The sequence below is a fragment of the Silurus meridionalis genome, chromosome 8, assembly GCF_014805685.1.
Source record: "Silurus meridionalis isolate SWU-2019-XX chromosome 8, ASM1480568v1, whole genome shotgun sequence".
NCBI classification, from domain to species: Eukaryota; Metazoa; Chordata; class Actinopteri; order Siluriformes; family Siluridae; genus Silurus; species Silurus meridionalis.
Genome location: NC_060891.1, coordinates 24,562,566 through 24,589,378, shown reverse-complemented (window position 1 = coordinate 24,589,378; position 26,813 = coordinate 24,562,566). Strand labels below are relative to the sequence as shown.

At 40.3% G+C, this 26,813-nt stretch overlaps 1 protein-coding gene across 1 annotated transcript in view; it reads left to right on the top strand.

The window, feature by feature from the left end:
- Nucleotides 1–26,813, top strand: part of ehbp1 (EH domain binding protein 1) — a 162,988-nt gene that overhangs the window by 85,298 nt on the left and 50,877 nt on the right. Inside the window, 4 exon segments of the mRNA XM_046854952.1 lie at nt 6,645–6,910; nt 6,912–7,269; nt 12,219–12,257; nt 13,056–13,202. Of these exon segments, the coding sequence (XP_046710908.1) occupies nt 6,645–6,910; nt 6,912–7,269; nt 12,219–12,257; nt 13,056–13,202 (810 nt within the window).

Here is a 26,813-nt window from a genome sequence, read left to right as displayed (position 1 = left end):
CTCTCTCTCTCCATGCCTTTCTCTATCCCACTTTCCATCTCTTTCTCACTTTTTATCTTTATCCCTCTTTCTCACTCCATCTCTACCTATCCTCTTTCTCTCTACCCTCCTTAACTTTCACTCACCTTTTTATATTTCTGTCTATCTCACTTTCTTTATCTCTGTCTAGCTATCCCTCTTTCACTATATTAGCCTCTCTCTCGTTCTGTCTTTTTCTTTATTTCTTTTTCTCTCTTTCTCTATCCCTCTCCCCATCCTTCACTATCTCTCTCTTTCTCTCTCTGTGTATACCTCACTCCTTCCCTCTCTCTTCACCCCCCCCTTCCTCATTGAGATATGGTGTGTGTTAGATTAAATGCTGCAGAATGTGTATGTGATGCCCTTTATATATTTGTAATATGACGCTTTGGCTGTTGTACAGAATCAGTTAGTTGTTTAAGTATTAATTTAGTGTAATTATTAATCATTCATTGGAGGGATAAAATATAGAGTGTGGAGAAGGAGGCTGGAGACGAGGTCTGGTGGTCACACTGGGTTCCTCAGAGTCTGAGGTCAGACACTAATCATACATTTCCTGCTTCTTTTCTCCTCTCTCTCTCTCTCTCTCTCTCTCTCTCTCTCTCTCTCTCTCTTCTCTCTCTCTTCCCCTAGTGACTACAAGTCTCTGAATCCTCAAGACATTAAAGAAAACAACAAAAAGGTAAACACGATGTGTCAGTTCTCACACTTGCACTATTAACACACTTGTGTGTGTGTGTGTGTGTGTGTGTGTGTGTGTGTGTGTGTGTGTGTGTGTGTGTGTGTGTGTCTGTAATCCTCCTCACAGGTGACTTTTTTGTTTTAAAGCTCCTTTGCTCCCACCCAGAGCTTTCTAATTGCCACTTTCAGAAGGCAGCTTGATGGAAAGTATGCATGTTGAATGTGTGTGTGAGGGAGAGAGAGAGTGGAGAAAAGTCACCCGGGAACTGTAAGATAGCATCATAATTCAAAAGCATGCTGTGAATAAACATCCCTCTTTTTTTGAGAGAGAGAGAGAGAGAGAGAGAGAGATGGAAAACATATTCTAATCCCAGGAGCACACCTATTTCCACATTTTGTGTGTGTGTGTGTGTGTGTGTGTGTGTGTGTGTGTGTGTGTGTGTGTGTGTATTGGCTTACCTTAACTGTAATCCAGTTACGTGTTTGAGAGAAGCATAGAGAGTGAGAGAAAAGTTTCAGTGGTCCTGGGTGTAGTTGAGATTAGACAGAAGGTAAAGTTGTTTTTAGACTGTGTGTTTGTCATTAGTGTTGTTATTAGTGTTATTATAGTGTAGTTGTGATTAGACAGGGGGTGTAGATGTGATTAGACAGAGTATTAGTTATGATTAGACAAAGTGTAGATTAGAGAGGGTGTAGTTGTAATTGGACACTGTGTAGAGGTGATAAGAAAGGGGGTGTAGATATGATCAGATAGGGTGCTGTAATTAGACTGGGTGTGTAGTTGTGATTAGACAGAGGGTAGCTGTAATTAGACTGGGTGTAGTTGTGATTAGACAGGGGATGTAGTTGTGATTAGTTGTGATTAGACAGGGGATGTAGTTGTGATTAGACAGGGGATGTAGTTGTGATTAGACAGGGGGTAGCTTTAATTAGACTAGGTGTGTAGATATAATTAGACAGGGGGTAGCTGTAATTAGACTGGGTGTGTAGTTGTGATTAGACAGGGGGTAGCTGTAATTAGACTGGGTGTGTAGTTGTGATTAGACAGGGGATGTAGTTGTGATTAGACAGGGGGTAGCTTTAATTAGACTGGGTTTGTAGATGTGATTAGACAAGGGATGTCGTTGTGATTAGACAGGGGGTAGCTGTAATTAGACTGGGTGTGTAGATGTGATTAGACAGGGGGTAGCTGTAATTAGACTGGGTGTATAAATGTGATTAGACAGGGGATGTAGTTGGGATTAGACAGGGGGTAGATGTAATTAGACTGGGTGTGTAGATGTGATTAGACAGGGGATGTAGTTGTGATTAGACAAAGTGTGGTTGTGATTAGACAAGGTCACTTTGTGGTGGGTCTGAGTGTATTTCTCATTTTTGATTCTTACAATGAATTAAAGAACACAAACGGACATTTCTCTCTCTTAGACAGACTCACACACACACACACACACACACACACACACACACACACACACAAAATACTTACTTCCAGCTAAATGATTTGCTGTTCATACTTCTACCCCATACTTCTACCCCACACACACACACACACACACACACACACACACAGTCCCTGGTTGTGTCTGTGTGACTGATAACCCCTGTGGCCCTGGTGTGGAATGAACGCTGTGTTGTTAACAATGGACAGTGGACGGAGACGGGGGCTGCAGGAGCAGGTGGTAGTTTCCAGTCTTCCTCCTCCCACCCAATTAAGCTATTAATTCCTTCCCTGAATGACAGGTTGTGTGTGTGTGTGTGTGTGTGTGTGTGTGTGTGTGTGTGTGTGTGTGTGTGTGAGAGATAAAGTTGGTTAAGGATAGAGTCACAGGTGACTGTGACTGCAGCAACTGAGGTTAAGGACCTCTCTCTCACTCGTGCGCACACACACACACACACACACACACACACACACACAAACAACACACTCATTTCCATTTGATAAAATAACCCCTGCGGCTAAGCCATGATTGCAGTAGTGTCCATTGAAATATGACAGATAAGAACAATCAATAAAGGGATATGCATACGCACACACACACACACACACACACACACACACACACACACACTGCTTGGTTCTAAGCATTTTTATTCCCATTCTCATTCATCTGTGTTTTGTGTAATAAGAGAGTGAGAGTTAAACTAATTTCCCATGACACACGATCCTGTGTGTGTGTGTGTGTGTGTGTGTGTCTTGCAAGAGGAGAGGAAAGCCTGTGGACATGTGTGTGATTGACTGTGATGGACGTCTGTCACTCATTCAATAATGTCTTTCATAAAAACAAAATGTTTTTCAGCACACACTCTTTATTGTGTGTGTGTGTGTGTGTGTGTGTGTGTGTTTGTGTGAACAGAATGGTATAATAGGCAAAAGATTTATTTTACTTAAACCTACAAGCTTTACAAAATCAGTACTATGTTTATAATGGAAGTGAAGTTTTCTCTAAAATCTCTTCCTGATGTAAATGGATTTTTTTCCTGGGTGTTTTGAAGCTTTTTTTTTTTTTTATACAAGAAATAATACTTACTGACCACTTTTGAGCTAATAATTTCCCATACCATAGCAAGTATCCAGCTAAATATCTCGCCTAGTTTGCAGTTTAACTTTGTGTTTATCAGTAATAATGATGAATGACACAACATTCTGATTGATGGAGCAACGTTTCGGGAAACTTACTTTACAGAACTGGGAGATTTCACTGTTTCAATGCAGTAGCATGAAATTTTTACTTTACTTCAACTGCGAGACCGAAATTCCAGCATGACAATGCCCCTGTGCATAAAACCAGCTTCATGAAGATATGCTTTACTTGGGTTGGAGTGGAAGATGTCCTGCTGTAGAGCTCTAAACCCTATTGAACTCCTTTAGATAAATTGAAATGTTGACTGCATCCAATGTCTCCTCACCTCACCTACATCAGTACCTGACTTTACTAACATTCTTGTGGCTGATCAAATCTCCACAAGCACACTCCAACATCTAGTGGAACATCTTCCCAGAAGAGTGGAGGTTACTATAACAACAAATGGGGAGTAAATGTGGAATGGGATGTTCAGAAAGCGCACACCAATCAGTCAGGTGTCCACATGCTTTTTTAAGTAGAATCTATTTGACTGGACTATTTGACTATCAGCTGTGGTCAGGAACTGCTTGTTGGCAGTGGAACAGAACGTGTACTAAGCAGTAAAAAGCATATCATAATATATAACTAACAGTATATTTATTAATGACCACGATTAACCTTATTGGTTAAATTGTAATTATGGGGAAGTGGAAGGTCAGAAGGTTGGGTGTTCAAGCCCCAGTATGTCCAAGCCGCCTCTCTTGGGTCCTTGAGCAAGGCGCTTAACCCTCAGTGCTCCAGGGGCGCTGTATCATGGCTGACTCTGCACTCTAACCCCAGCTTTCTGACATCACTGGAAAATGCGAAGAAAAAATTGCACTGTACTGTAACATACTTATTTAAGATCGAGATGGAACTGCAAAGCTCAGCATCTCTTCACTTTTTACTTATATTAGATTTATTTATTTATAAACAATGCTATTTGCACTTCTGGTTAGATGCTAAACATATTTAATTTTGAATCTGACAAGTACAAAGCACCTTTACCTTTAACTATGTATCCATTGTCATTCAAAATACTATTATAAGCAAAAAAAATTTATACTTTTGGGCCTTTTTCTAATAGAGTTAACTGTTAGTCTGCATGTGTATCTACACGCTTTCGAGTGAACAATTGCAAAACGTGCTCCATTCACCACCACAGAGATTTGAAATAATATAAGATTGAGAGAAGGGGCAGGGCTTCAAGGCAGTGTTGGTTAATATTGAATGTATTATTTAAAAAAGTTCAAAACAACTGCACAAATGATTTCCTCTGTTTCATGTTTCCTTTTGGTGTATTTTTACACTAATAATTTATACTCGTGGGCTTTTATGTTACTCCTGCACAAAATACCCAAAAGTCCGCAGCTCTGCTTATAGAATATATTAGCAGTAAACTCCAATGAATGATTGAGTGGGAATTATAAAACGCTTTACCCCTCACACACAAGTACATCCACGGCAAAAAGCAAAGCAAATTTCTACTCAAATGTCTTACTAACATATTGTTAAGCATATCGCTGTCTGTTAGAAACAGTAGAGTGTTAATTTCACTCACTTATACGCTTTTTACTTTCCATTTCTATCATTTATCTTTAAAAAGCAAAACCCCTCGAGTATCACTGCGACCTCAGACCTTTTCACTCGTCTCCTTCTTTGTTCCTCTTTTTCCGCTCGTCCACAAAGGACATGCATCCTGATCAGGGGGAAAGGAGAAAGTTGTAATTAATTGGAAATGGAGAAGGAGCTTAGTTTTGATTGCACTCACTCACACACACTAACCATTGGAGAGAGAAGTCTGATAAACTCAAATGAGAAAGCAGGAGAGATGTGGAGAAAATGGCTGTCTCTTGTCAGCAACCTGGAATTAACTGCGCTGCTGATACAAGACGTGATAAAGCGAGCGAGAGGGCAAAAAGACAAGCAATTTAAAGGGACGTTTCCCCTCGAAACGTGTCCAAATTAGTTTTTTTTTTCTACCGTTCCTGTTCCTTTTTCTCTCCTTCTTTCCATCACTCTTTTTCTATCACCTGATCAGGGATTGAGTGTTTTTTAATTTTTTTTTTTTTTTTACCCTATTTGATTATCTGTCTGTATTTCACATCAGGACAAATCAGTGTAATTACACTTGATAGACAGACAGGTGTGTGAAGAGAGAGAGAGAGAGAGAGAGAGAGAGAGAGAGAGAGTGGTAGATGTGTATATATGATAAGACTGAGGAGGGATTAGTTTAGTGTTTCTTCATATCGAACTCTTATCAGAGAGAACCATCCTTGACATTAGCTGTCTCGGCCTCCTCCCACCCACCGATCTTTGCTTGTCTTGTTCCAAATCTAGTTATGCACTTCACCCTACACCCTAAACTCTGCTCTTAATATACCCATGCCCATTATTTAACCCTATACCCTACATCAGGGGGTGTCAGTGGGTATATATTTTGTGGTTGGGATGCAAAACCATCAGCATATTTCATCAGGGTTGAACCAGCGAGTAAAGTGAATCTCAGTAGTGACTGATTTTTACAATAACACACTTTAATACTAGCCTCCACTCTCCTGGGAAGATGGTCCACTAGATCAGGGGTCACAAAACATTTTTCTATGAGGACCACGTCATTTTTCCTTTCTTTAATGAGTGGCCCGTTCGATATGTAACAGAAAATAACATGAGCCGAAGGGACTACCAGTGTTATTGTCCTTGTAAGCTTGCATACTTGTCCTGTGGCAGGTTTCATAGTGTCGGCGTAGGTTGCATTCTTTGAACACAGACACTGTGAATCTGACAAATAGTTAGTCTACGTTAATAACTAAAAGAAATTGTAGTTTGAAAGCCGGCCTTTATTGTCGAATACAGATACAACGTGAGTAAAACATATGAGTAAAACGACATTAAAAAAATATGTCTCTGGTATTGTTAAAAGGACCATTTCAAATGTGGGGGCGGGTCGTATTATATGGTTTGGGGACCCCCAGCTCTAGATTTTGGAATCTGTTTATGGAGATTTGTGCTCTTTCAGCTACAAGGCTGTTAGTAAAGTCAGGTACTGATGTAGGTGAGGTGAGTGGACCTGGGGTGTAGTCAGCATTCACATTCATCATAAAGGTGTTCAATAGGGTTGAGGTCAGAGCTCTATAGCAGGCCAGTCAAGATCTTCCTCTCCAGCTCCTGCAAACCATATCTATCTATCTATCTATCTGTCTGTCTGTCTGTCTGTCTGTCTGTCTGTCTGTCTGTCTGTCTGTCTGTCTGTCTGTGTCTGTCTGTCTGTCTGTCTGTCTGTCTGTCTGTGCCACTTATCAAACTCACTGCTACTCTTGTGTTTTTGTACGTGTGCTACAGGCATATGATGGCTTTGCTAGTCTGGGCATCTCTCGGCTGCTGGAGCCAGCTGACATGGTGCTACTGGCGATCCCGGACAAGCTGACCGTGATGACGTACCTGTATCAGATCCGTGCACACTTCAGCGGTCAGGAGCTGAGTGTGTTACAGATCGAGGCCCAGGCCGGCCGCAGCACCTACAAAGTGGGCGACTTTCACACAGACACCGAGAGCTCCGTGGCTCACGACACGTTTTACGCCGAGCTTCACAGTGAGGCGCAGCCCCGGCGAGGAAGGCGGAGGTAAAGACGGCGAGGTAGCGGAAACCCTTACTTGCGCGTCCTCAGCTCCGGCCAGAACGGAACTAGTTCTTTCCCGAGCCGACGCACCGGAAGCGAAAGAGGATGTGATTGATGCGAGTCGAGAGAGGGAAAAAGAAAAAGAGAGGGAGGTGGTGGCTCCGGAGGGTGGAGTTCAACAGCAGGCTTCTGTTTTACACTTACACACGCTTGGTTTCGGCAACAACCGAGACACTGACATGAACAAGAAGAGGAGTGCGAGACAGAACGAAGTGAGAGAGAACACAGCGAAAGAGTGCAGCTCATTACAGAACAACCATTCAGATACATCCAACAAACACACGCAGGTAAACATTCACTCAGCCTCCCTACTCATACCAGAGGTGTCCCTGACTTATTATTTACAAACTCGAATCAGAATCGTCAGTAAAGCGACCAAAAGCTGCATGTCGACTGACAGACGAAACTAACGACGCCTTTCTATCTTTTAAATGTTAAAATTAACATTAAATAAACCATCGTAAAATGATTACCGTATTTTTCGGACTACTTAAACAACGAAGCAGCTAATTTATGATTTTTTCCTGGGTTTTTCCCAGTTTCACAAACTTCAAGCCAAAAAACTGAACCCCATAACATTAGACCAATGAAATTTCCGAACGGAAACGAAAAAACGCACCTCACCTGTGTTCTGAGCTGCACGGCTTCGGGAGAAAAACATCCATCGGGTGATTTTTAAATGCACGACGATGCCAAAAGATAAACTCCAGAGAGAAATAGTTGTGAAAGGAAGAAGGTAGACAGTGAACAATGACTTGGTAGGCTACTGTTTAGATACAAGCCGTTGTAACGCGTTGAGTCTGGGTGAAGGGAGAGCTCGCTAACTCCAGTTGCAACAGAAATCATATAAGCACAGACAGGTTTCCAAAACTCGTGCTTTTTTATTTTTCTTGGCAACAGCGTTATGGGTTAGTCAAAGAAACTTAGAAATAAGCATCAGAAAATAACAAGGATATATTCCTCGGTCTTGCACACATGCAGTAATAGCGGAAAAATGCAGTGGCATGCTTTTCCCAAAATACCGCTATGCTCCCAAAGGAAGCGCAACATATTTCACCCGTTACACCGTGTGCAACGTGTCTTTCGTTAAAGCCTGTGTAAAGTTCATTAGTGTAGGCGGCTTATAGACAGGTGCGGCTTATTTATGTTCAAAATAAAAATATTTGTAAAATTCTGTGGGTGCGGCTTATATATGGGTGTGCTTTATAGTCCGGAAATTACGGTATGTATCTCAAACATGTAGGATCAATAAACCTAAAAAAATAACTACAGAAAGACCACACTGAAGACAGGATTTGCATCGTCTTTACCTGTCAGCAAGTCAGCTAAATTGTACAAAGAAATGCATCAAAACATTGTACGCGAAAACATCGGTGCCCCGAAAAACAATTAAAAACGAATGTTTCCATAGAATCAGACATTAAAATCCCTGCCACTAAGATGCTCCTGTGTCTTTTACAGATCATGGAAAGTGTCACAGGGAGGTGGGATTTATTCATGCATGTTATTAAAAGTTTCTTTCTTTTCACATTTCTATTACAGCATTATCATAGCACTATATAATAAGCTTTATATTAACATTATCTAAACAACAAGTTTTATGTGAAATTAGAGATTGAGCACACCCATAGAACCATAATGGCACGATCCTTGTTTCCTAACACCTGTGAAGAATCAGGCTCCCCCTATCGAAACATCGAATCTCCGACTATTTGGGGTCACCCCTAATTCATACACTCCTGTATGGTTTCGATCCAGTCTACTGGATTGATTACAAAACCTCAATCTTTATTCGGCAAATAATTTCACATAGATGCTGTACGACTGTTGCTGTGATCTTAAATACGGCCCTGTACTCATTCCGAGACCCTTATTCACGATCTTGCTCATACTGAGCATCCTTTCGACACGTTCGGAACGAGACAAGATCTCTGTTGTGTCTGGCACGGTTCCTTTCCCCGTGTTTTCTCAGGGAGTGGAGAAACACAACAGAAACAACTTCCTATTGAAGTAATACAAACAGATTTAAGTGCATGACACACACATGTCAAACATGCAAAGCCGCAGTAATCATACAGACAATCACATACGAGTAAAGCCACGCCCCTTTCTCACACAAACCAAACTTACAAACACGTCAATACACACAGCGCTCAGCCGCTAGACATACACAGGTAAATGGAAACAAACAGTACACAATAGATGGACACCTGACCATAAGATGCACGAACTTCCCATTCCACATTTAGTCCCCATTTTGCTGTTAGAATAACCTCCGCTCTTCTGCGAAGGTGAGGAAGCCTGAGGTGCAGTCAGTGTTCACATTCATCTCAAAGGTGTTCAATAGGGTTGAGGTCAGATCTCTCTAGGGGGCCTTTTAAGATCTTCCGCTCCAACTTATGTGAAGCATATTTTCTTGGAGCCGAAGGGAAATTTCATGCTACCAAATCCACAGACATACAGAACTTGCACACATGCATAACGTCCATAAACTCATGGTCATGTTTTTCTACATGAGCCCACATTAACCACGTTGTCAGCCTGAAGCATATATTTCGAGTTAAATTGAAAGAAAAAAAAACTTGAATGAGAACTTTCTTTAGGAATGACTTTTACTTTGATAAAGTAATAAACACACTCAAATTATAGAGTAAATTATTAAATCTGGCCTGCCTTCAACACAGAAATACGTCCCGAAGGAACAAAAAGATTTATTTGTGCCGAATCGCCTAACTTGGTCTTTATGTTACTATCTGTCGATGCGCAAATAACTTTGGAAAAACATATTAATAAATATATATAATGTATGTATATATACAAAGTTATTGTAGCTGAGCTGCTTTTGAAATCAACAGTATGAAAAACAAATGAATTTTGCACAAATACCGTCATATATATATATATATATATATATATATATATATATATATATATATATATATATATATATATATATATATATATATATATATATATATATATATATATATATATATATATATATATATATATATATATATATATATATATATATATACAGGATCGAGTGCTAGTTTGAGTAAAATCTATCGGATCCTTAACATCTTCCCATTTCATTATTCTTGAAATGAGTTTGTGTTTATTTTATTTTAATGATCTCCATCATGTTATATCATATTGCAGTTGGTGGTGAAATGGAGGAAAAACAGGCCTAAAAATCAGATTTTTTAAGTCTGCATTTTCTATTTACTTTTTTCTTTTTTTTTTTTTTGTTCAGTCGTGTCTCTGATCTGTTTAAATATTTATGTAAATATTGAATTCGTCTGCACTAATGAATAAACACACATTTACACCCAAATCACCTAAGCGAACAAAAATGCATGCGGTTAAATCTCACACACATGACCGATGAATAAATTCCCACCAAATGCACGAGTAAACATGTGTATGCACACACAGAACAGAGACACATTAGTAAACATGTGGGTACACACCCTCAGTCAACCCACCTTAGCATTTTTTTTTCCTTGTTGGGCCGTGCAGCTGTAAGCTGTTTGTGCTATCACACCGCCTGTTCCCCCTCTGTCACTTCGTCTCATACTAAGTGTGATTGGCTTTTTGTCATCACCGGGCTGACGTGTGATTAATGCAGCCTGCGCAATATTCCTCCCGCCTGCAGCTCGCCACGCTCCACAGCCTCGCCTCATCTCTACAGCCTCCTGCTTCATACCCTTATTTATCTCCCTCACACACACACACACACACTTTTATCCTCACATGCACACATACAGACGGGTGACAATTTAAAGGAAAAAAAATAAACGTGCCTCTGGTATGCTACGGGGGCATTTATTTATATTTGTTAGCACGGCCTGGCTCTACTGCAAATCAATACAAAGTTCGACTCACTGATCGCCTTCATCCTGCAGTGAAGCATTTCTATCTTGCCGGGTGTGGTCTCCATGACTCCGCCCACATTTGCAGGGCCACGAGGGCGCTGGGAACGTTTTGAAAACTATTTAAGACTCTATGACTTCGACATTTGCCAGATCTCTACACTAGTGACTTTGAAAGGGAAAAAATATGCAGAACGGAACTTTTTAACTAGGAATTGTCAACCCTGGGACGTCTGAAGTTGTTTAAAACCAGTTCTCATTAATTATATTGAAGCATTGGAGGGGTGCGCAAGAGCGTTCATTGTATGTAAATAAAAGAAATTAAAAAACTGTTCTGAACGATGAAAATGTGCTGAAGGAATTAAATATGAATATATGAATTAATAAATATGATTAGACTTAATAAATTATAGTAGTCTCGCGCGTAAAAACAAACAGCACGTGGCGTCAGTGATTCGCCTCTAGAGGCCGCTCTCATAATGACAGTGGACCGGACCCTGGAAAAACTATTGTTTCTTCAAAATGACACACCCATGATGCAGTCGCATGAAAAAATATATAAAAAAATCTAAATATATGAAGTATAAAATATAAGTATAAAAAATATATACTATATTGACAGTAGTCCTGCTTTAAAATGTCAGGAATGTCATTTTTTAATTTATTTTTTACCAATTTTATATCGTGTCTCAAATCTCATTCATTTATATTTATAATTTACTAAACAATTTTATCAGTTAAACAGCTGCTGTTTGTTGTATAGTTGATTTTTATGATAATCGCTCAATTGTAGGAAGACCTAGAGGAGTGTTTTGAGATAAAATTTTAATTAAATGTAGTATTATTATCATTATTATTATTAAAGTCACCACTCCACTGCTCCATTATAACTAATGGCAAGGGTTCAAAACAAGCTCACAATGGTTCTAAACTACTGCAGTATCACAACTCCTGGTTCCAAACTGTCCTGTTTTCCTGCACCACCTTGTATATTGAGCTTTTTGGCACTCAAACATACACACTGTTCAGCTCCTGCATTTATGTACGCTCTTCTCATGTTTCCCATACGCAATCTTGTACACGCAGACTTGCTCAAACAGTCTCGTTAATGCCTTTAAAACACTCACACACGTTCATTTGATGCTTGGCATAACCAGTTATCATTAAAACATACAGATGCGTGTTGCTCCAAGAGTTAAGCGCTCCCCTTGAAAACTCTGCTGAATGGGTTCAGTCGACCGTCTTCGTTAGGGAAAACCCTGGACGTTCACATCCCAAGCTGAAGAGATGAAGTGCAGGTTTCACTATGTCTCTTTCTAATAGTTTTTTCTCACCTGTTATTTTGGTACCTTGTTTTTCAGGATGCTGCTTCTGTCCCCGTGTCCATCAGCAGCGAAAAGGTAAGCACATGATGGGTCATAATAGATAACAAAAAAAAAAAAAACATACCAGGACCTCAAAATTCTGTTTTGTAGCTTGGATTCGATTGAGGAGAGTTTCAGACCCATGTAAAATAAGATAAGAATAGATGTACTTTTATTCGTTCCACAGTGGCGAAATTTCCATGTTACAGCAGCAAAGAAAAGAAATGTGCAAACATATAAAGTAGAGACACAGTACAAATATATACATATATACATCACAGTGTAGAAATACAAACAAAAAAGAGACGAATACAGTAGTTACACTTTCAAACAGATTGTACATATAATATTGCACAGTTGAAAATGGTGTTATTGCAAAAAGACTTTTGTTATTGTTGTTGCACAGTTAAAAAAAAAACAGTAACAACAGTGTGTGTATTATGGTGACAGTCCAGGCAACACAAGGGGCGTTCAAGTCAAACCTGGACTTGATGAAATAAAAGAACAAATTTCGAGGAGAGGAAACTGCATTCATTTTTCCACATATTTCTACTTTGACACGTTTCCACTACTTGAAGTCTTGTGTAGATATTCACTGGTTTTACGCCTTCGTTCACAAGAAACTTCACCACCACACACTGTTCCATGCACTAGCACTTGTTGTCTGCCACCTTAATTACCGGTCTCTAGACTCTGGCCTGTGACATGTGCGCCACCTATCGGTAATAGGATACGTTAGCCACTTGGTACTGAGTGTAGTACCACCATGGTAGCATCCTGTACGGTAGCAAGTCCTGGTCTGACATGAACCTCCCTTGTTTTTTTTTGTTTAAGAAAGCGCAGTCTCGTCAGGAGGAGCTGAAGGAGAGAGCTCGTCTCCTGCTGGAGCAGGCTCGCAGAGACGCAGCCCTGAAAGCCAGGAACAAATCTGTCCCGAGCGCCACCTCGCCTACACACACACGCCCGCCACAGGCCATCGACGTAAGTGCGGCCGTCTTTACTTCACTATCCATGTGTGGAGACGTTACAGAAATGCTCGTTTTTACGGTTAAATATCACAGCGCAGATAATCATAAAATTATCGCCTCAGTTCCTAATGTCAGACAGATCGGTTTGAGGTTTTCTGTTGAGTTTGTAAAAACACAAGCATTTAGCAGTTCTTCAGGGTCAAACACCTGCGATCAGCATGAAAGTAACACAGCTCACGAAACCACTCTATACAACCGTGATGGGCAAAAAAAAAAAATCTCCGGAAACACATGTTGAAACCTGAGGCAGATCTGCTACAACTGCAGACAACCACATTGGGTTCCTCAAATATCAGCCAGGAATGGAGATCTGTCCAAATACAGACTCATTGAACCACAACAGCATAGAAGGTGTTATCAAAAAGATTTTATTTTACCCCTGACAATTATATTACAATGTGGATGTTATTGCATGTAAAAGAACTGACAGCAGTTTTATTTAGGAAAAATAACAAATCCGTCATATATGGCGCATGGGCCAAACATTTTTCATACAAATAACACAATTCCTAAATAAAATACATTTACATTTCAATTTACATATTAATATATGAGCCCTTTTTTTCTGAGAACAACTCGATGATGATGTCTTTTGGCACACTGACTTATGTAGGTCGGTGCTCCCTGTGACTGTGCGTGCAGCCTTGTGCTGCCATCTATTGGCGAGTTTGAAAATGTTATAGTCCATCTTGAAAAAACAGCTGTGAATTCATTATAGGAATCAGTGTGATTGTTTTTTTAATAGAAACACCTCTACACCTCTGTATGTGTATGCAAAACAGGCATGATTATGAATAGACGTGTTGTGGGCGTGTTTGTAATTAACCCCTCATCGATCTGACGCACGTTACTCCTCGATCATTGGTGCATGGTGATCATGCTCTCATGTGTGACTGTTATTGCTGGTTTTGTGTGTGTGTTTGTGTAATTAGCGGCAAACTGACAGCATGTGGCTGCTAATGGACTGAATCAGGCAGTGAGATCAGGTGGTGTTTAGGTGCACAGTATGTAGGCATCTCTGTACATCATTTCTAACTGATTTTGGTTCCTATAAAGATTCCTGCTTTATGAACATCCCATTCCACATTCATTCCCATTTAGCTGTTCTAGTAACCTCCACTCTTCTGAAAAGATTACTAGATACTACTAGATTTCTGAGGGTGCTTGTGGAGATTTTAGCTACGAGGCTGTTAGTAAAGTCAGGTACTGATGTAGGTGAGGTGAGGAGGCCTGAAGTGCAGTCAGTGTTTACATTCATCCCAAAGGTTTGCAATAGTGTTTATAGTTCTATCGAAGAAGCTCTTACACTCCAAATCATGTAAAGCATCTTCATGGTGCAGGCTTTGTGCACAGGGGCATTGTCAGGCTGGAACAGGTTTGGGTCTCCTAGTTCAAGTTAGACTGAAGAACCCTTTCAGGTGACCTAAAGTCTTAAGAAGAAAAAAGTTGCAAGACTGGAAACTTTCCATGGGAATGAGCAGGAATTACCCTGAATGAACTGGGAATTTACAGTTTCAGTTCACCAATAACAAAGAACTTAAAAGTAGTTTTAAAAAATCTTGGAGAATTTTGTTTAAAACAACCAGATTTAATGTAATTACAGTTAAATTTCTACCTGCGCATTCATTAATCACATGTACGCAGCAGAATTTCTGCAGGGTTATTGAGGCCACGCCCCCCGACATGCACTGTGCATTACTCTATAACATAACACACATCATTACTTGATCCTGCACACAAAATAATGTCAAAAATGTCCTCCTGTGTGAGTATTCAAGTAAATTACAGACATATTACATACATTTAAGTTGAAAATGTCATTTCTTTTATTTTTTCTTTATTTATTAGCTTGCATGCATGTCAGCTTATGCACCCAAACAAAATGTTTATATTTATGTTTGTATATGATACATTTCCCCAAATTCTTTAATAAATTCCCATAAATTTCTTTCAATTCCTGGTAAGATTTCCAGATGAAGTTCCCATAGAAACTTGTTGGAAATTTACACACACACACACACACACACACACACACACATACAATGAGACAATCTTGCATCTCCAATTCCTCTTGAAAACTCCAGTAGGACTATTTTTGTAATGTTTTTTGAATAAATCATTAGTCCAATAGACACCTCTTGTGATGATGTAATATCATAAAGCGAGCCTGCAGGAGAGCGAGACGTCCTTGAATTACCTATTGGGAATATATATTTTTTTAAAGTGTAACGCTACTGTTGTCTTCAAACGTTGTGTCTGAGAGCATTTCCACAATACGATGAATGCACCGTTTTTTAAAGCCCAGATTCACTCTTTCTCTCTCTCCCTCTTTCTTTTTCCTTGCTATCTGCGTCTCTTTAACATAAGTCCTCTATGAGTTGGTGAAGGGGAATCGCTTTGCCATTCCGTAGATTAGCCTCAAATTAACGGCGTGCATGTGCGCATCTTTCCCAAGGACACCGGTGCTAATGAGCCTCGCTTGCATTAGTGCGCCGGCATATTGAATCGTTGGCTTTTTAATAGAAAACATTGATCAGAAGGTGGCGTGGACCTCGGCGCGCTGATAATTGGCAGCGATTTAGATTAGATTTGGCGATGTCTTGTTTTGATTATGGGAGGGGGTTATCTCACGCCACGGGGACCTCTGCAAGACGTGGCCCTCCTGAACACAGCATGCATAAGGACAGTCTTAATTCCATTACAAGGAGGTGAGAATGGACAGATGTGGGATAAGTGGAAGGGAAGTGAAAGTGGTGGCAATAAAGACAGCACATAGTGTGATGGAATGAAAGATGGTTGTGTTTGAAAATGGAATAAACTCTCTGGTTTCTGGCCGTACTGATCATAGTGGAAGAAAATGGCATCCGTTTACTCATCTTCTTTGGGTTTTCAGCTGCTTCTTTTCAATGACATGAACCAGACTTTTAAAAGACATGATGCAAAAACCACTCCACTCCAGAGTCTGGAATTCCAAATAAAAACTGCCATTATAATTATGGTTAATAGAGGATGTGTGGCTTCTGTCTGTCTCACTGATGAAGATGTGGTTTCTGTGTCTGTCCATCCAGGTGTGGACTTTGTGTCTGTTTGTCTCAGTGAAGGAGGTGTATCATCTGTCTGTTTTAGTCCCAGTGAGGAGGTGTATCATCTGTCTGTTTTAGTCCCAGTGAAGGAGGTGTGTCATATGTTTGTTTTAGTCCCAGTGAAGGAGGTGTGTCATCTGTTGGTTTTAGTCCCATAGAAGGGGGTGTGTCCTCCTTCACTGGGACAAAAAAACAGACAGATATTTGGGATTAAAACAGACAGATGACACACCTCCTTTACTGGGACTAAAACAGACAGATGACACACCTCCATATTTGGGACTAAAACAGACGGATGTGTGTCATCTGTCTGTTTTAGTCCCAGTGAAGGAGGTGTGTCATCTGTCTGTTTTAGTCCCAGTGAAGGAGGTGTCATGTTTGTTTTAGTCCCAGTGAAGGTGTGACATCTGTCTGTTTTAGACCCATAGAAGTAGGTGTCATCTGTCTGTTTTAGTCCCACTGATGTGTCCTTTCATATTTCAGAACGACATTTTTCTCTCAAAGACGCAGAGGTGTGTTTTATGCATCATTATTGCTTCATCACTGTTTATTAAGCGTCACACACGTGCCAGTTTAACCCTGAAGCAGATGTACCATGAACTCTTTACCATAATTCATATTTCAGCACATTTTACATCCTGCATGGATCACTGATAGTGTTCCACATACTGCCTTTGACTCTCCTGATATAAAGCTGATGCGATGTGCAGGAACAGTACATTTTGTGAAAGATCGGGTTATATGTAGAATTAATTTGTTTGTTTGTTTATTTTAAATAGTTTACAACTCAAGCCACCGTCTTGGCACCTGTTTGAGAAACCCAGACACTCGTGGGCCTTGAACTTGTAAACATCTGATCACTTCCTGAGAACTTTAACTGCTGAACCACTGTGTGTGTGTGTGTGTGTGTGTGTGTGTGTGTGTGTGTGTGTGTGTGTGTGCGCGCGCGCGCGTGCGCGTGCGTGCGTGCGTGCGAACAAGCAAGAGCTCGCTCGGTCTGCAAGCCAGTCTTTGTCTGTGACTGCTGGTGTGTTTCACTGGTCACGTCACTAATCCCTCCCCTCTCATCAGCAGCATGTGTGTGTGTTTGAGTGTGTGTGTGTGTGTGTGTGTGTGTGTGTGTGTGTGTGCGCCGTTTTCCAGCATGCCATGCTAATTTGGTTCCAGCATGAGGATTCTGCCTTTGATCTAAGTTCACCCCTTCTGTTTTTCAGTTCCCGGGTGCATGAGTGGTCGTGTGTGTGTGTGTGTGTGTGTGTGTGTGTGTGTGTGTGTGTTGTGGGTCTTTAATAGATGCGTAGCCATAATTATGGTTTTGTTCTGGTCCTGATGGCTGTAGGTAGGTGGCCTTCACAATCTATTAGAGCTGGCACCACACGTGCGTACACACACACACGCACACACAGAGCCAGAGGCAGTAATGAGTAATTAATGAACAATCATTAAAAAGCGATGTGCCCCAACACACACACACACACACACACACACACACACACACATTAGGCCTCCTCTTTTGTCCTCCCTGCCTGTATTTGTCTTTGTAAATAAAATAAAAGATGGAGTTATGGATGAGAGCAGGGCAGAAGGAAGAGAAATAATGTTTATGTATGTGTTGGGTTCACTCGTGAAGAGCTCGGAGCCAGCTTTCTGAAGCAGCAGCTGATCAGAGGGGTAATTTCACACAACTCTGGCCAGGGTAATTATGACAGAGAGAAAACGTAGGGAAGAGTGTGTGTGCGTGAGAGAGAGAGAGAGAGAGAGAGAGAGAAAAGGGCAAGAGGGGTAACGGGAGGGCGGCAGGGGGATTCCAGGTGATCTCCCTCATGCTCAGTGGCTCGTTATGATTAGTTTAATTGGACTTCATACCGATGGGGCCCCTCCTCTCTCTCTCTCTCTCTCTCTCTCTCTCTCTCTCTCTCTCTCTCTCTCTCTTTCAATCACTCTTTTGGTGAAGTGACTTTTCCGAGATGCCCGTGACCCTCGCTGTAGGGGAGAGACAGAACAAACCTTTGAACTTATGCCAGCTTCCTGTGTACTGTGTGTGTGTGTGTGTGTGTGTGTGTGTGTGTGTGTGTGTGTGTGTGTGTGTGTGTGTGTGTGTGTGTGTGTGTGTGTCTTATGTATTCCCACAGTGGTTTTTACCCTGTCCACCTCCTGTTTTCTTTGCCATGCTGTAGCTGTTTTTTGGCTCCATCCATAATAAAAGTGTGTAAAAGGTAAAATGTTTAGGGTCTGATCATGTCTGATTGAGGTGAAAGAGAGGAAAAATAGATTTTTGTCCATTCAAATGTATGAAAAGCAGACATGACACGATGCTTTTTTTTTCTTTTCAAACACCAATCCAGAAAGCTAGAGTGTACCCGATGTCGATATGCATTTAATATTACCTTCATAAAAATAAATAAAATCTAAAGTACGAATTAAAAAAATAGACAAATAATTCAGACTTAACAGACTTAAAATCAACGGAAGTATAAATTATACATATTAATATGATTGTACAGAAAGTACAACAATTTTAACAACAGCATATGATCAAGTCTCTTGAATAAATATTTCAAGGATTTTTTTTTCTCAGTCTTTCAAATCAGATAATTATTTTTTTTATCGTTTAATTTTTGGGGATCGTGTTTTTGTCATTTTTCAATATTATTTATTTAAGAATTTTTGGTAAATGGTTCATTCTAAGTTGAATGTTTTTTATTTTACACTGAGAATATGGTTCAAATTTACTTACTATTAGGAAGGTTTTTTGTTTGTTTGTTTAAAAAAAAAAAAAAAAAGAAAAGAAAAAAACCTCTGAGATCAGATTCCAGTCCAATTTGTCCTCATTAGGACAACAAATGTTCTCTGAAGCAGTGCAGCATCACATCAAGTGAAGTGGAAGCTCAGTGGTTAAATCTCTGGGTTATTGATGGGAAGGTCAGGGGTTCAAGCCCCTGTATCCCCAAGCTGCCACTGTTTGGCCCCTGAGCAGGGCCCTTAACCCTTAGTGTTCCAGGGGCGCTGTAACATGACAGACTGTGCGCTTTGACTCCAGTTTCTTAACATCGCTGGGATATGCGAGGAAAGAATTTCACTGTGCTGTAAAGTACAAGTGACAAGTATAAAGCACCTACTTTATTTTACGTTCCTCAGCTTCAGAAACAGATTTTAAGATTTTCTTTTACCAGAATCACTTCACTCTTTCTGAGAGAATCTTTTGAGAGAAACGACGAGAAGTCGGTGTATGCTGAGAGATGCACTCTCATTGTCTTTATACTACCCTCATTCTCAAAAGTCACATAAACAAATGACCAGAGACTTTTTGAACAGAAATAAAATCTGAGGCATTACAAATATGATGTCTTCTTGCCTTTAAAAAATGTATTGGGGGTAAATTGAAAATAAAATTAGTACTTTTTAAATAAACTCGTATTATAACATAATACATATTAATGTAGAAAAGCAGCCGATTCTTTAAACTTGTTAGAATTAAAGTACACATGAGAAATAAACACTGCTAATTAAAACTTAAATGTGTAATGAGATGTCCACATAAAAAACTTATAATCAGGAGTCCACAAACCTTTGTCCATATAAAGTGGGTGTATAAGTGTGTAATACGAGGTGGTATCAAAGTTTTCAGACTAGCCCTGTTGAAAGAAAGCCTTGAAGAAAACACTTTATCACCTTAAAAAAATAGTTCCCTTGCGTTTCTGACACTTTTGGAATTTGTCCTGGAAGCCTTCTTTTCTTCTTTTTGCTCTCGATCTCAGCCATGGTGTCAATACGGCGACCTTTGAGCTGGATCTTCATCTTTGGGAAGAGGGCGAAGTCCGCAGAGGCCAAATCTGGCGAGTAGATATGAGATTGTGTTTTTTTTTCGGTAAAAAGCTCACGTGTGAGGAGAGCTCGGTTAACTTGGTCTGTGCTCCCTGTGACTGTGCGCTGTTATCCGTTAGCGGGGTCACCAAGCTAATCTCCAAACTTTTTGATATCTGATATATTGTATATTTATATATGTATATCTGCAATAATAAATTAGGTTTACAATGGGACATAAATATCTATATAGTGCTTTTAACAATGGAAATGGTCCCAAAGCACAGAATTAAATAGATTATGAATTATAAATATACATATTTGATTTATAAAATAGTCCTTATAAATTAGAAAAAACTTCTTGAGATGGAATGAACCTTGAGAAGAACTGGACTCAAAGGGGAACCCACTTTCTTCCTCAAAACCAGATGTCTATTTATCATAGTTCCTTCATTGTTGGAGTTATGAACTACCCACTGATGGACGCTTGAATGTATGATTCTGATTGGTTCATTTTGTTTTTCTCGGCATAACATCAAGAGATAATATTAATATATGGAACGCACCATTACATGTAGTATCAATATAGTCCAATTACTTTACATGTTATTTGACACACAATCAGCTGAGTGCGAGGGTGTACATGGGAAGCTTTTGACTGTTATGAAATATTTCAGATACGCCTCACACTCTGAGACGTTACATTTTATTTCCTCTCATTTCGTCTATACTCAGTTTCTAGAATATACAAATATCTCCACTTTATTCTCACATGCCTTTCAGTTTTAGCATGTCATTCTCTCTCTCGCACACACACACACACACACACACACACACACACACACACACACACGTAACTTATGATAGAGCAGCATCCCATGAATAAAATATGAGGGATCAAAACGTACACTTTAAGCGTGGAAGATTGCCACTGTTCATTTTAATGTGAAATTACAATTGTTCAATCCGGCACATTGACTGATTTCCGTTTTGTCTATGCAATGAGAGAGAGAGAGAGAGAGCAGAGTAAAAGAAAGACTCTGGTTTAACACACTGTAAAGAGTGTAGAATGATGAAGTAATTAATGTGAGGGTGAGGCTCTCAAAGTCTCGGCTAATATTAAAACAAAGCTCAGAACTTTTAACACGCTTAAGTAAGTGTGTGTGTGTGTTGGGGTGGGAGGTGGGGGTGGTTGAGGCAAAAAGGACTATGGGAATCGGTGTGTGTGTATATCGTATCTACGTAAGCAGATGCTTAAGTGTGTATCTACTAATTATCAAGACTTTTACTAGTGTGTGTGAGAGTGAGAAAGAAAAAGAGAGAGAGAGAGAATTTTTCAGTCCAATTATCTTGTCCTGTGACAGCCAGACACCTTGGAGCTGGAATTTTCCTGCTTGACCTGTTTCCTTACACACACACACACACACACACACACACACACACACACACACACACACACACACACACACACACACAATTCCTGTGGGCATGTGTAAAAATGTGTCTTCATTGAGACACAATGCTGCATGTGTACAGCACCAAGCAGTCGCCTCTATGAGAATGTTTAGTTTAATACTCATGCAAAAGTAACAGAACTGAAAGATGCGTATTTTATCATCCTGACATCCCATCATTCATCTAGGGAATCCCACTTCCCTTTTTTCCTCTCTTAAAAGAGCTGCTAGAAGACATTTCATGCACTGGTTTTAAACACAGTGTACAGTTCAACACAGACGTACACATTCTATTGGGACGTACAAAAGCAGGATATTAAAAGATCTACACTTTTATGATGTCCACATGCACTTAAGAAACATTTACCTACATATACACATCATCTACATGTCTCTGATATATACTGTATAAACGTAGGTTTGTGGACCATAAGACTAATAGATTGCTTTTTGAAGATCTCATTCCACATTTGTCAGTAAAGTCAGGTAGTGATGTAGGTTTTAACAATGTTCATTGTGAAAAGCACTAAACAAATACAAATGAATTGAATGTAGGTGAGGTGAGGAGGCCTGGGGGTGCAGTCAGTGTTCACTTTTATCCTCAATAGGGTTAAGAGCTCTATAGAAGGAGATCTTCCACTCCAACCCATGAGCATGTCTTCATGGAGCTGATACTTTTATGCTGTATGCTATTGGGACCTATAAATGCAAAGACGTAAGCAGGCTACTTAAAGATCTCCAAATTTACATGCTGTTACTGGTTTTTCTGATATACAGATGCCATTCACTGTTCAGAAATGTGTCATAAGGAGACATACGCCTCTTATACATACGCTATTCAAACCTTCGCTTGCCTTTTATAAACCATACACGCGTGGTGTTAGGAATCGTGCAAACACGCATGTAATCGAGTGGCATTGCGCAGTGCCTTTATGCAGCACGTATATACTGTTAAAAAAAAAAAAACATGCTATCAAAACATGCGTTTTACTGTACACATGACATTATGAGACGTGCATTTCAGCAGGAGACATAACACCTACCAGCACCTAATGTACATGCGATAGTAAAAGTTATATACACGCCATGAAGAAGCGTGCACATGCTGTTCATACGTTTGACATTATGGATATATGAGCCATTAAGGGACACATGAGTGATATTAACGATGAAATCATACACACACGATTTATAAATATGGATGCTTTGGATTTGTACGTCTCATGTTGAGACCGACTTTGAGACATCCCTCTTACGAGCTGTTTATGAGCATTGTGAGCTTTACGGAGGACTTTATAACATGTTGGATGGTGTATATGCACAGTATTTATCCAGCCATCTGGCTGTAAAAGGTCTGTAGTGTTGTGAAATCTATGGCATAAGTGTTTGTGTGCAAGTGGAATGTCATTTGTAATCATCTCAGAAGGACAGACCCGGCCTCTAACCTCTACCCCCATCCCCACCCCCCCCTTCGTAAAATCTGCCCTGTCTTGAGGATTTTGGAGTCTCACCAGATGGACTTTTTGACGTGTTTTCCTTATTCTCCATCTTCATGCCAGGATGGTTAAAAAGGGTCGGTGTTTTTTTTTTTTTTTTTTTATGTTTTTTATTTATTTATTTTTATTTATTTATTTTTTAACCCACAAGCCATCTCTTTCCCCTCTCTCTATCTGTGGCATTAATCATGCTGCTTTAGCGTAGGCGCCGTATCAACAGCACGCACACGCGCCATCATAATTATGCCATGTACAACTCCTTTGATAGCATGTACAGTTTTCTTCCTAATTCGTTATCAAATGCATTGATCGCGGCGCATGTGCATTGATCCGGGACCGCCATCTGTAGGCCCCTGATAAGGCTTAGTGCCATCTCTCTTTCTCTTTCTCCCTCTCTCTCTCACACACACACTTTTCTCTCTCTCTCTTTCTCCACACACACACACACACACACATTCTCTCTCTCGTTTGTGTATGTACAGAAGGAGCCGGCTGTAGGATTAGCCGATACTCACCTGCTTAGTTGCATTTTAAGCTGACACCTTGACATCACATTACACACTGAAACAGACTTGCACGCCCGTCTCTCTTTCTCTTTACCTCTTTCTCCGTCCATCACTCCACGTCCTCTATCTCTCTCCTAACTCTCTAGTTTTGTTTGTTTTTGTTTATTTTTTTAATGCAACATTCACGTTAGAAAGCAGCACATCTCTCGCTGGTCGACGAACTTTGTCCAGAGTAAACCATAAGAGGAAACCATAGTTATTCATTTTGAAATGGAAATTAATTGCAGGTGATAAGATCTGATTTTTAGATGGTAACTAAATGAGGGAGAGAGAGAGAACACAAGCACTGTGTCAGTCCGTGTGTCAGGTAATCCACGCCAAACCACAAGCTCCTTAAACAGGAGAGCGCATCATGAGAGAGACATAAAGAATGTATATGTTTGTTTTTTATAATTGCCAGTTTATCCCTAATGATTGAGCCAGTGACTACTGTGGCCAAACTTCCTGAGAAGAAACCTTGCGAGGAACCAGACTCAAGAGGGAACTCATCCACGTCTGGGTGGCACTGAATATCCATTTATTGTTGAGGTGTGCAGTGATTCGGTTAAACCTGTGGTCCTAAGACAGTCCAAATCCAGTGTAGTAGACTGTTGATGATAATACAGTCCAAATCCATCCTCGATCCATCTACTTACCCTTGTGTTGAGTAAACCAGATCTAACCAAAGTTAGACACATTTACAATTATGGCATTTGGCAGCTGAGGGTGCTTTTTACGTCACACCCATTATTACAGTGAAATTCTTTCTTTGCATATCCCAGCGATGTTAGAAAGCTGGGGTCAGAGCGCAGGGTCAACCATGATACAGTAGGAGCACATAGGGTGAAGGACCTTGCCCAAGGGCCCAACCGTGGCAGCTTAGGGTGCAGTCAGTGTTCAAATTCATTCCAAAGGTTTTCAGTAGGTTTGAGGTCTGAGCTCTATATCTTCTAGCAGATCCTCATGGAGCTGACTTTGTGCACAGGGACACTGTCATGCTGGAACAGGTTTGGGTTTTCAGGTTCAAAACATTTTATTATACAGCATCCAAAGATGTCCTATACAATTTTGTGGTTACAGTTTGGAGACGAACCACATATGGCAGGAAAAGTCAGGTGTCCCAATACTTTTGTCCATATAGAGTAGAAAGAGAGAGAGAGAGAGAGAGAGAGAGAAGTATTCATTACGAATTAATGGCAGTATGTCATGTTTATAGGGATTTATGTAATTGGGGAAATGGTGTGGGGTTACAACGAGTGCACCATCTTTTGTTTTGTACTCGCAGCAACAATAAAAAAACTTTCATTAGGTGGTAACGTGCACAAGCCAGGTGTGTAAAAATCCAGGTACTCCATGAGCTCTGATCGTTTTTGGCAACAAATACCCCAACAAGCAGCACAGCCCGGTTTATTAATGAAAATGAGAAGTGGGTGAGTAGAGGGTGACAACTGGATGAGAAATTGGTGAGAAATGGATGAGAAGTAGGTGATAAATGGATGAGAAGTGTTTGAGAATGGGGTGAGAAATGGATGAGAAGTTGGTGAGAAATAGATGAGAAGTGGGTGAGAACAGGTAAGAAATTGATGAGAAATTGGTTAGAATGGGGTGAGAAATGGATGAGACTGGGGTTCGAATTTTACACTTATAAGGAACAAACTTATACATACTTTTATAAATCTGCTTTGAGACAATATCAGTTGTTAAAAGTATATAAAAAGTAATAAAAATGAATTGAATTCTATCCTGAAACGTAGGAAAAATGTGTGTGTGTGTGTGTGTGTGTGTGTGTGTGTGTGTGTGTGTGTGTGTGTGTGTGTGTGTGTGTGTGCTTGCACACACTGCCGTGGAATAGGATAGTGATCTGAATTCTCTCTTCCTTTACACTGCACACTGTGTATACTTTCCCTCTCTCTCATATTTATACACACAGTCACACACACACACACACACACACACACACACACACACACTTCCTCCCCTCCTGCTTTCAGAAACACCCATGACAAACGTATCTCCTCTCGCTTCACAGCGGCCGGCTCTCTGGCACTGGTACGGCACCGCCCGGGCTCTGAGTGCGTCACCGCATACACGCGTGTGCCAAAAGAGCAGCTATCCAGGCGAGGGCAGCCGCCATGACCTCATGCCCCAGCGCCAGCGCCCGTGCCGCCCCCCTGCCATGTTGGCGTCAGTCTCCGGTTGCCATCTTTTGTGTGTGTTTTTAAATACAAGAACAACCTTTAAGACATGCCAAGTTTTTTTTTTTTTCTTCCTTCTTCTCCTCTCTTCATTTCTTTAAGATGCCCTGTGACATGCTAGATTCTACCACCGGGGGTCTTCATGGCTGTTCGTTTTTATCTTCCGGCGAAGTCCCAGAGTTCTTTCTGATGGCCTCGTTATCCTCTGTGATCAACTGCTCAGGGTCTGGATTGGAGCCACTGAGCTCCATTTTTCTTTTCTCTTACCCTGTCTACCGCTTAGCTGGAGAGTCCAGACTGACGGTCAAGCTTCAGTGTAGCTGAAGGAGAGCCACTTGATGCCTATTTAGAGAGCAAGAAAGAGTCGGAGAGATGGAAAAGAAAATTGTGGCTCCACGTAAAAGAAATAGGACCCTACTGAACACCTTTGTGATTAATTTTTTCACACTGACTGCACCCCAGGCTTCCTCACCGCGTTTACACCAGTACCAAACTAATGACCAGGTGTCCGCAAACTTTTGGCAATATAGTATATTTATTTATTTATTTATTTATTTCTATCTATTTATCTATCTATCTATCTATCTATCTATCTATCTATCTATCTATCTATCTATCTATCTATCTATCTATCTATCTATTCAACATATGCAGTCTGTCTGTCTGTCTATCTATCTATGTATTCAACATATGCTATTTGTCTGTCTATCTTTCTATCTATTCAACATATGCAGTCTGTCTGTATGTCTATCTATCTATCTATCTATCTATTTTGACGTGTGCTAGCTGTCTGTTTGTCTGTCTGTCTGTCTGTCCGTCTGTCTGTCTGTCTGTCCGTCTGTCTGTCTATCTATTTTTTTATTCTGTTGTTTTAACATCCACATTTCAGTTTGTTTAAAAAAAAAAAAAAAAAAGTCTGATTTAGATATTTATATAAAAGGTGCCAGAAGTTCTTGGGCTGAGTTTTTTTTTTCCACCTATGAGAAC